Source organism: Arabidopsis lyrata (genome assembly GCF_000004255.2).
Source record: "Arabidopsis lyrata subsp. lyrata unplaced genomic scaffold ARALYscaffold_1, whole genome shotgun sequence".
Classification (NCBI taxonomy): domain Eukaryota; kingdom Viridiplantae; phylum Streptophyta; class Magnoliopsida; order Brassicales; family Brassicaceae; genus Arabidopsis; species Arabidopsis lyrata.
In genome coordinates this window covers 7804081-7814905 of record NW_003302555.1, presented here as the reverse complement: position 1 = coordinate 7814905, position 10825 = coordinate 7804081, and the positions used below count along the sequence as shown (strand labels likewise).

At 35.3% G+C, this 10825-nt stretch overlaps 3 protein-coding genes and 1 long non-coding RNA gene across 4 annotated transcripts; all 4 read right to left on the bottom strand.

Annotated features, from left to right (window-relative positions):
* Position 1: 1 nt before the first annotated feature.
* Positions 2-2905, bottom strand: LOC9326351 (rab9 effector protein with kelch motifs; the record flags this gene model as incomplete). The annotated part of the gene is made up of 9 exons (XM_021014082.1): positions 2547-2905; positions 2025-2174; positions 1763-1930; positions 1401-1553; positions 1157-1309; positions 694-858; positions 433-573; positions 136-322; positions 2-53 (listed from the first exon to the last, which is right to left on the bottom strand). Coding segments are annotated over exons 1-9 (1350 nt in total), but the record flags the coding sequence as incomplete, so codon positions are not given.
* Positions 2906-3728: 823 nt separating this feature from the next.
* Positions 3729-6205, bottom strand: LOC9326350 (RHOMBOID-like protein 12, mitochondrial). Its single transcript, XM_021011564.1, has 8 exons — positions 5475-6205; positions 5262-5382; positions 4998-5117; positions 4738-4851; positions 4530-4574; positions 4217-4321; positions 4089-4130; positions 3729-3993 (listed from the first exon to the last, which is right to left on the bottom strand). Exons 1-8 carry the CDS (start codon positions 5840-5842, stop codon positions 3898-3900), a joined length of 1011 nt encoding a protein of 336 aa, XP_020867223.1. The 5' UTR covers positions 5843-6205; the 3' UTR covers positions 3729-3897.
* Positions 6206-6661: 456 nt separating this feature from the next.
* Positions 6662-7975, bottom strand: LOC9326349 (cytosolic sulfotransferase 17). Its single transcript, XM_021011563.1, has one exon. It carries the CDS (start codon positions 7890-7892, stop codon positions 6852-6854), a length of 1041 nt encoding a protein of 346 aa, XP_020867222.1. The 5' UTR covers positions 7893-7975; the 3' UTR covers positions 6662-6851.
* A 498-nt stretch (positions 7976-8473) lies between these two features.
* LOC110224729 lies at positions 8474-10712 on the bottom strand. The gene is made up of 3 exons (XR_002329227.1): positions 10547-10712; positions 10010-10099; positions 8474-8675 (listed from the first exon to the last, which is right to left on the bottom strand). It is a non-coding gene; the product is annotated as an uncharacterized LOC110224729 (long non-coding RNA).
* Between the last annotated feature and the right edge of the window lie 113 nt (positions 10713-10825).

The window sequence follows — 10825 nt, the reverse complement described above, 5'->3', positions numbered from 1 at the left end:
TTGATATCTTTGATCTGTTATCCTGATCCCCGTTCGACATAGCTGGCCTCTTTCTGTAGAACAAATACAGGTGTGGACAAAAAGGTGCACCCAACTGAATATCAGGGAAAGAAGAAGATTAATTTAACCACTCACCTACTAAAGCTTTGATCGGTCGCCAGAACGGAGCTGCGCTTGTTTGAGAACAAAACACCACGAAGCACTTTTCCGTCTATCATTGTTTCCATAGTGTAACCAACAGGGTAACTCTCGGTTATCCGGGCTTGAAACATCATCTTTCCTTCATTAAATTGGCCAGTGTTCAAACCAAAATTTCCTCTTCCTACAATAAAATCAAGCATACACAAACTAGTGAGTTTCTGCTACAGAAAAAATGCTACCTTTGTAGGTTTCAATATAATATTGACTAGCGCAGAGTCTGCGTAAACACACCTTGATGATCCATATTGATTCTGACAAGTGATTTATCGTACAAGGAACTTGCATGACTTTGTTCTTGGCATTTTATCTTCAATTGCTTCTTTAGAGACAACCTCCCTACATTTTGATCAAATCTTGCATCGTATCCAAGACCTATTAACCAGAAATAAAAATGATTAGAGTGAGAAAAGTGCTGTCCAGATGTCTGTCCCTATGAATTACCACCTAAGAATTAGATTTGGCAATTAGTGAGTTAAAGGGGTTTGCCGTAACCTGTGTGCAAGTAGAACATGTCATCCAATGCCTCGAGATTCTTATTGCAGCCACCAACAACGACAAGAAAACCAGCTTTGTGAGGATCTAGACAAGCCCCTGCAGAAGAGAACCTAGCAGATGGTCCTTCTCCCATGGTGAGAACCTTTGACCATACGCACGTATCTACAGGTACGAGCAACAAAGAAACAAAAAAAAGCAATGTGAATGTGTAATTATCGATCTCAAAAGAACAATTAAGACAAAGAAACCAATATAACACTAATACACTTTAGAAAGCCTTTTACAGGTTTCCTTCTCATGAAATTTGATACAATTGTTCATCTTAAAACCTTTAACAGAGCAGATTTTGTTTGGATAGGGCAGGTCCTCTTACCTTTATAGTAAGAAAGGACCAAAGCATATCTACCTCATAAGTCACAAGTATTCTATATTGCTATTAAATGATATTTCAGTTACATACCGACATCAAGCACATAGAGATCATCGTAAAGATTCTGAGCATCCGTAAACCCTCCAAACACAAAAATGTTCCTCCCAAGTGAAACAGTAACATGACCAGCTCGAGGTGTCAACAACTGCCCTGAAGTATTCAGCTCTTTCCATATGAGTGTATCTGAAAGTTAAAAAAAGACCTACATTAACCTTCAGATAAAAGACATACACTCGTAAGGTTAAAAGAACATGAATTGAAGATGCTTTTTCACCTGTATCAAGGATATGAACATCGGACAGATAGTAGTCATGTCCATCTTCGCCACCTATAACAACAAGTTTGTTCTTCCACGATGAGCAAGAGTGGCTATCCCGCGCAGATGGAGGATTTCCAATTGTAACAGCCCGTTTCCACACAAAAGTCTCTACACAAGCGTAAAGCCGATTAACTTACTTGCATCCTTGAAAATTAGTACAAAAAGTATTTAAAAACCTCAACACTAAGGCAAGAAAGGATATGGTTTGCACTTGTTTTTAACTTAGAATCTATCTAAGGTCCCTTATCATTATCAATGAAAAAGAGATGATAATATGGAAACGTGCCAATTCGAAGAAAGTCATGAGTAAACAGTACCTGTATTAAATATGTAAACGTCATTATAATAGATTTCGTCATTAATATCAGAAGATTTCCCACAGCCACCAAAGACAAACAGCCTTTTACCAACCAGCGTGGCGGTATGACCTTCTCTTGCCTCAGGTCCCTCTCCCCTAACACTCGGACATTTCCAAGTATGTGAAGCTATAACCACAAATAAAAACAAACAAACAAAGTGAGAATGACTTCTTCAAATAGGGACAATTCAAAACTTAAAATATACAAAGAGAAAGCTTACAAGTATCTAAAATATACAAATCCTTGAGAGGGTTAACTCCATCAGTACCACCAAACACAAAAAGATTGTCACCGACTGTTGTACAGCTGTGACTGTCCCTTGGAGGAGGAGGTGTGCCATTGATCATTGGCTGAGTCCATATCTGCTTTGCTGCAACAAGGATCACCACAGTGAGAGCAAGTGTAAACCATAACAGACCAACTCAAGTCCATACCAATACAAAAAGCTTCATCAAAAGAGTCAAACCGAAATCATTCAAGTATGATGAATGTAAATGAATTAAAGGACAAAGCTTTAAATACAAAATTGGATATAGAGAAATGGGGATATTTCTCATACCAAAATCTGACAAACAAAAAACAAATCAGAGTGTAATTTCTTATCCTAAAGCACACATGCAAGATTAAACAAAGAGATGATTGTCTAGAATCGAGACAGAGAAAGAAACGAAATCCGAAATGGCAATCAACCCAAATCCGCCATTTTTTGATAACAGAGACGATGTGGAAGGAGAGAACTAACCAGCGTCGAAAACATGGACTTGATTGGTTTGGCAATTATCTCTGCCATAGCCACCGAAAACATAGAGAAAGCTACCTCCTTTAATGGCGTTACAAGTGTGTCCCCACCTCTTACCGGGCCCGGAGGAAGAGTCACCGAGACCCACTTGTTGCTGTTGTTGTCGGACCCTTTCCCACCTCATTTTCCGGGCGAGAATGATTCCTTCCGTTTAGGTGAGAAAGTGCGGGAAAATGAAATGGGTCTTTTTGAGGAGGAGGAATGAGGAAGAAAGAAAATCCGAAATCCAAATTATATCTTATGGGCGATTACAGATGATAAAGCTGCTTCCTTTTTTTGCTTAGGTTTTTTTTTTTCGGTTACCGGAAAAATAAATTAAAGAAGAGAACAAACAAAAAACCTGGCGAAGAACTTACCAAAAAAAAAAAAAAACTGGCGAAGAGAAAACAAAAAGAAAAAAAAAAAACACTTTACTTTATTACGTGGCACTTTTATGACGTGTCGAGTATTTACTGGTTGGTTATAAGTCCCTTAAAATAGTGAAATGGGCCCCGAGACTTACGGATTTACGTTACAAGGATCTTCTTTTGTTTTTTTAACAATTAATTGTGCTTGAATCCACTTAAACCATAAAATAATCTACTTAAAATCTACTGTAGATTTTAAAAGATAATTAGGTTCGGAAAATAAACCATTAAAAAACATAATTAAGTTTGGAATCATAAACTATAAAAAAAATCATTAAAATAAAACATTTTAAAATCTACAAAAGATAATTAGGTTCGGAATGAAAACTTATGGATAACTGCGAAAACATATATAAACAAATATTTTATGTTATTATTATATTCGTTACGTACTATATGGAACGATCTTATTTGAAGTCTTAATAATTTTTTTACGGAATAGTTTTTATTTGGGGTCTTAGTATTTTTAATACGGAACCGTCTTTATTTGAGGTCTTAGTATTTCTTTTTTTGATCAACAAAGGTCTTAGTACTTTTATTTCTTTCTTTTCGTGTTATGAGCACTAAACAATTCTATTTCAATAATCCATATTTTAATCAGGATTTTTTTATGTTATCGGAACATTTAATTTGAATATTTAACATTATATTTTCGTTTATTTACATAAGTCAAGCAATATAATTCGTTGAGAAAAAAAAATATATATATATAATTCAATTTCTTGTCCTCAAGATTTTTTTAAATAGTTAAATATCTTTAACTTAAAACAGAAATATGAAATATCCAAGCAGAGACCAAATCTTGTTAATGGTTCAAAGACTCAAAGTTACTTAAATCATTTAAAGAAAGATTTCTCTAAAGATGACCAAAACCAAGCAAGGTCAAGTCAAAAGCGGAAGCGGCCTTTCCTAATCCGAGCCCAGGCGATGGCTGCAACTGCAGCTCCTCCCAAATGAGCTGAACCTGATATGTTACTGTTCCCCTGCAATGTCCAGATTGTTTGTCGTTTATAAAGAAAAAATATCATCAGATAGTTCCAAACATACTTTGAATTTTTGCAATGTCATATTAGGTTACCTCTGTTATCCTTAAAATGTCTTTTCCTATGAGGAAGATACCCTGAAAGATAAAGAAGAGTGAGTTTTAGTTGACTTAAGAAGAGATTTTTAAGCCTGAATGATTGAGACAGAGAGCTTAAAACTTACAAGCAACATTGCGGGAACTGGAATGATGAATTCTAAGTATAGAGTAGCTGTTGGATGCAGGAAGATATCGAGCAGCATGATGGCGTTCACGGCTCCACTCGCGCCCTTTTATACAACAGAAAAGAGTTCTTCAAATCATTCTCACTTGCGGCCAATAAATACATAACAATGGATCTTTATGGCAAATACATGTTGAAATAGAATGAATGAAGGGGGTCAAGAGTTAACAATAATCATAATTTCGTTGTCAGATAACCAAATCAAAGATTGCATGCCACTGCTCTCTTAATTAAACTAGTAAATTCAAACATACCAGTCCCGGGGTTCTCGATGGATCCCTCATGAAAGCTCCTTGGCCCTGTCCACCGCATATGATTAGCCACCCAATATAAAAAGGAAAAGTCTTCCCACACAACATCATAGTTCAAATGCAAAACTAACTTATCTGAGGATCTAGCATGAACTAAGATAACGGAAACTAACTGCACAATGCACATGTTTTAATGCTGGTTGCTCTATACCTTGGGCGATGTTGTAGCCATATAAGCATGGTGAATCAAGTAGAAAACAGAGCCACCAAGCGCTCCAGCAAGGTACAGCTTCAAAAGGAACTGAGGGCCAAAGTTTCTAGCGATCTAGCAAAAGAAGGAATCCGAAAAATAAAGAAGTAAGCGATTAAAGAAAACAATTCACTATCTCTATCAAAACTTTTCAAAAAACTAGCAGTGACAGGCAGTGCTTCACTCAACAAATACAAATCATAAGAGAAAAGAAGTGTTACACTGGTTCCAAAAAAGTATAGTCCAATCATGTTTGAGACGATATGTCCAATATCAATATGACTGAATGCTGAAGTTATCAGAGTGTGTAGACGCCCACTCGTGAAATTATCCAACGATATCTGCCCAAAATATGAATCAACAAAGTCATTATCAACTATGTTATCACCAGCATTACATATAAAAGACATCTAGAGCCTAATTCTCCATAAACAAGCATGTACTGGAACGAAATGTCTATAAAGTTGTAAGCTTTGAGGTCTAACCATGAAATTCTTCATCATGAACTGTTGATTGAAAACACGCCACATCATAAACACACCAGTGTTAGCTATAACTAATCCAAGAACGACGTCACGATCTGATAATCCTTGAAGCCAATGCTTCCTGTCAAAAGGTAAAAAAGACACAAGTGAAACCCAAATCAAATCTCAATAAGGTTGTAAGAAAATTTGGGACGATGAGGGACACTAACATACCAGCCACGCCTTTGAAACCCAGAAAACCTCTCGAATTCGAAACCCTTTTTGGGAAACTGAGAACCAATGAACCCAACTCTTGATTCCACTAGATTTCCCAATTTCACGGCTTTGTTCCCTAAAGCGGTTGCGAAAAACCCACGAATTGTCTCTGATCGCCATAGCTGAGAAGGGTCAAACCGGCTCACGGGAGGAGACGACGGGGTTGAAGGAAGATAGTGTGTTCGAAAATGGCGGCTCTGGTTCGGTTTATAGAGCGAAATGAAAGTTTGACGATTCGGGTGAGAATGAGTAGTTGGGTTCGTGAGCAGCTTGGTGAGACGCGAAGATGAGTCGACGACGACTCTACGGTTGAAAATCGCCTTCATTTTTTAAAAAAAACTTCAATAGTAAATTTGCCCAATTGGCGAAAATGAAAAGGCGAGAGCTTTCGTAAGCGATACACCGAAGATCGGAAATTTTGGCTTTTAAGAACTAAAGGCTGGTCATGGACTACTACTGGGTATTACTCGATAGTCTCTGTTCGACACATATCAAAATTGAGCAGCTTTGATGTTTTTGTGTAAGAACTTTCTTCATGTTTTGGAAAGATGATTTTATAAGTTTCCAGTTTTATCGTTTTGTTTTTACATGGCTCGTCCATTTGGTATTTGTAAGTACTATTTGCTGTTAAAGCGCAAAATCGTAAAGGACAAAACTCGAAATTAGTACTTTTGGAAAGAGAAACTTATTCACCGCAAGGATTAAGCAAACAAATGTAGCAACGTTGGTGATATATTTTTAAAACATCTCTTTCATGCTATTTGATCATAACATTGATACCAAAAAAACTACAGATTGAGGCATTGAGCGTTGTAAAAATGATAATGGAGAGGATTGTTATTGTCAAAATCATCATTAAATTCTTCTTGTACCATTTTTTATGTTGATTTAGTTGATGACCTCAAAAGATTTATACAGTTACAACTTACAAGTGATATGTTTCTTTTACACACTCAATGTCAAAGACACTAACTTTGCTTAAACAATTTTCTTATACTCACTCAGCGTCAAATACACCAAATTTGCTTAAACAATTACAACTACAAGTGATATGTTTCTTCCCTTTTGGTCTTGGTGTAAAACAGAGGTTGCTCTGTTTTTTCTCTTACTGATTCTGCATATTTATTTCTATGTGTCTTTGCATCTGTGAAAGAAAACATCATTAGTTTATGACCAATAATTCCATACATATATTGATAGATATACTCAGCAATAATACAACACTTCAAAGGGAAACTATACTAATAAACAAAAGCAACTTATGCTATAAACCAGCATAAAGATCATAAGAATTAGACAGTCATAGCTCAAAAACAAGACAAAAGAAGATCACATTCATGTTGTTGAAGTAAGAAAGCCAGTTCCTTTAAACTTCTCTTCCATCAATCCATCAATACGAGCCACCATCTCCGGGGTCAGATAATTCTGCCAATCCCCAACTTTCCCTTTCCTGAAATACGCACTGTTAGCATAAACAGCAGGACGATCTTCTCTATCTTTCTCACCTTTATTAGCTTCAAGATTCTTCAAAGTCTCAAAGCTACAAAGCTTCACAACTTTCTCAACAACCTTTTCCTCCTCTTCCTCCTTTGTGAATCCATAACCCATAAACTCAGCTAATCTCTTCACATATGGCAATGGATCAGCTCTCATAGTCTCATACTTGAGAAACAAAATCTGATTTGGGTTTGCTTCGTAAGCTTTCCAATACCCTAAAACATGATCAAGATAAGGACCGTAAGCAGATAAACCTTGACAGTACTTATCAAAAGCTTCCTCAAGGCAAATGAGTGATCCTTGTTGTGATCTCTCCTTGTGAGCAAAAGTCCACATCGACACAAACGTGTCCTTTGGGTCTCTCCATATGTAAACAATCTTGCAACCGGACTTCACAACTGATTCAGGCAAGAGATCGTAAGGGATATGAGTCGAGAAAAGCGTGTTTCCTTGGTCTTTAAGAACATCAACACTTGGGAAAAACGGGAAATCGATTTCGATGTAAGGGACAAACTCGTGTGGGTTGCGTTTGAGAAGAGGGTTTGTTGAATCGTCGAACTTGGAGCGATTCGCGATTGCGAAAGTTAAGGCTTTGAGCCAAGTGGTGCCGGTTTTTGGGTAGCTGCAGACGAAAAAATCATTGGGTCGTGCCTTGAAGAAGTTCTGGGCGTGAAGTAAACCTTCAAGGAGAGGTTGTAGCCACCAGTGACCACCGTACTCGACGAAAGGATCTTTTGGTCTCCAGCCATCTTTGTGAGGAAGCTTAGCGATGATTTCTTGGTAATGTTTCTGGTTCTTCTCGAATTCTGATGGCGACGAAAATGCTAACTCGTGATTCGACTCTGATACGACGGCGTCGTTTATGGTTTTTGCTTCCATTATAGAGAGTTTATTTTTTTGGCTATGTGATTAAGAGATTGATACTCGTTTGTTATTGATACCAAATTAAGTTTGTTGTTTGTTATAATATATAGTTTGTTGTGAGAGAGAATAGATAAGTAGGTTGGTGGTGACTGGTGAGGCTATATTATTTGACGCACAAACGTGTTATATGTGATTTTTTGCTCTTGTTGGTTTGGTAACTATGCTATGCAGTTTCCTTTAAAAAAAATTACAGGAATGAATTTGCAATAATAATAAAAAAAAAAAAAAAGTTAATTGATCGTTAATATAATAATATCCCAAGAAATAAAAACTTAACTATTTTATTGGTTGGATATTTGTTATAAGCATAATTCTTATTATTTCATTGGTGTAATAATATTTTTAAGAATAAAATAATAGAGATATTTATTTTATGACAAAATTCATGCACACGCAGACAACTTGCCAAAAATAATAAAAATAAAAACTTGCCAAAAATAAATTATCCCTGTAAGTAATCAATCTATTCGACCATCTATACTATTAATTGGAAAGCATTAGATAATAAATAACCTTATAAAGGGTAAAAAATTACAAAGAATGCCATTAAGAATTTTGCATTCTAAGAGTAAAAAAAAACACATAAAAGGGTAAAACAATAATTTGAAAGGAAGTAACCCACGGATCTTGGGCTACTGAACCGAATAAACACGCGGATCATGGGGTTCTTTGGCGGGTCGACACACGGATCATGGGCTCGATCCTTTGCTTGATCCGGTCGGTTGAGATTTTGGCAATCTGAACAAAATTAATTGGAAACCAAAAATGACATTTACGAATTTAAAGATATTACCAAAACAAACGTATCCCTTTAATTTCGAATACGAAATAAGGATAGATAGTAATGGTAACAATAATTCGTTTCAAAAATATCCAAATTTGAAGGTTGTTTTCAATCTTATTCGAATTCAGTTAATATATTTTCCAAATATAACAATAACTATATATTCTATACCTCTCAAATCAAGTATATACCTTAAAACTTTATTTAAAAAATGGATTTGCAAATATATTCTTTTGATCTAATAGGTTTAACCCTAGCCGACCTCCTTTCCCTATAAATATAGAATGTCTAATACCATTTTCCATACTCATTAAGCTTTCAAACGACCCCTAACCTTTTGCTACTTCTTTTTTAAAAATGATTGCAAAAGACCAATCTTGCTACTTCAATATTGCTACTTCGTTTCTCAATTCTAACAATGGATGAAATCTTATATCACCAATCTTGCTAACATCAAACCTTTCAAGACAAGATGCAGAATCCAAGTGAAAATCGTTCATTCGTGTAAAGGTGATTAATGCATATCAAACAATGGCAGAATTTTTAATACTTTGCATCTCTTATTTATAGAACATCTTAACATATCCATCCTCCTTTATCTAATAATCTTTACTTTTTCTCTTTCATCGATTTGCTTCAATCATCGACAAAAGCTCAAATCTGAGGGAGAGTGTGTATTCATCTAACACATCCATAATCTGTGATTTCACGATCCGGCTAATTTCTCGTTGTCGGATCATCAATTCATCATCCATTAGATTATATATGAGGGGAGAGTGTGTGAATCGAGAGAGAAAGCGAAACAGAGAGGAAATGAATGGTGGTGATGACGTCATCGTTGATGTTACATAAGAGATCTCTCTTCCATTTCATGTAAACGTCAACGTATGTCGTTTATGGGTATAATCAGGGAGGGTGAAAGAGAAAGACAGAGTTTTTAGGGTTTGGGCATAGTGGCTGATAGAAACCAGAAACAAAAATTCTAGTAATTCATTAATATCTTTTTACTTCTAAATTCTATTAAAATACTGTAAGGTAAATTGTTAGAATTGAAAAAAAAGATTTGAAAATCTTTTACAATACTCGAAAATCTATAATTTATGTCTTCAATTCTATTCTATTAAATTCTCTCACCCAATACCCCCTCCTTAGTACTTTCATTTTAACATACTAGAGAAAAAAAAAAGTTTTCTATATTAAGTAACCACAAGTAGACTCAATAATAGTAGGTAAATATGCAAATCTAATAAACAAAGTGTATAAATTATGATCTCACTAAGACACTAACCTTCAACCAATAGATTTTTGAATAGCTCCAATGACAAAACGTGATATAGCCTCCTCCACATTTTTAGGTTACTCGCAATTTATACTTGACCTGAATACATTCCATGTTTAAATTTTTGGTAATAGCTATTGTTTTCTAATAATCGTATCAGTTTTTCTTTCTTTGTTTATCCCTTTCTTCCATTAACATCATTATATTTGAAATATATATAGAAGCTAAATTAAGTAGAAATCTTTTCAGCTAACATAAATATACTGTAAAAAATTGATGGGTTTAAAAAAAAAAAGCTCGGTAAACTGGAATTTTAATGTTCATCTTGCTTCTGTAGCTAACGAGAAAAACTACACGAAATCAAATTCGTGTTAGTTGATTTAATTCAGTGAAAACAAAAATTTGGATATTCAATTGACAATAGTTACCCGTAGAAGATCTGGTTTCTTGACAATCCTTGGACAAGGATCTCTATTCAAACATAAAAATTCACAGATTGGGAATTGAGGCAGTAAAACTATAGATCTGATTCAATAGCAACTTTACCTCTTTAAAGAATTCACGATTTGCAACACAGTATAAACGGAGACGAAATAGCTGTCGCAATTGATTCTTCGATCGAGCCAAGTTCTTACGTTTGTTCGGTGGGTTTTTTTTTTTTTTTAAAGATGAGACAACGATTATTCTTTTTTTTTTTCTCTGAATTTTATTGATATAAGACAACATACATCAACAAGAGTACATAATGGGTTTACAAAATTAAGCAGCCCATTAAAAGTCCAGTCGATGATACGTTAAGGAAGAAGAAGAGATATCTTCACTCAG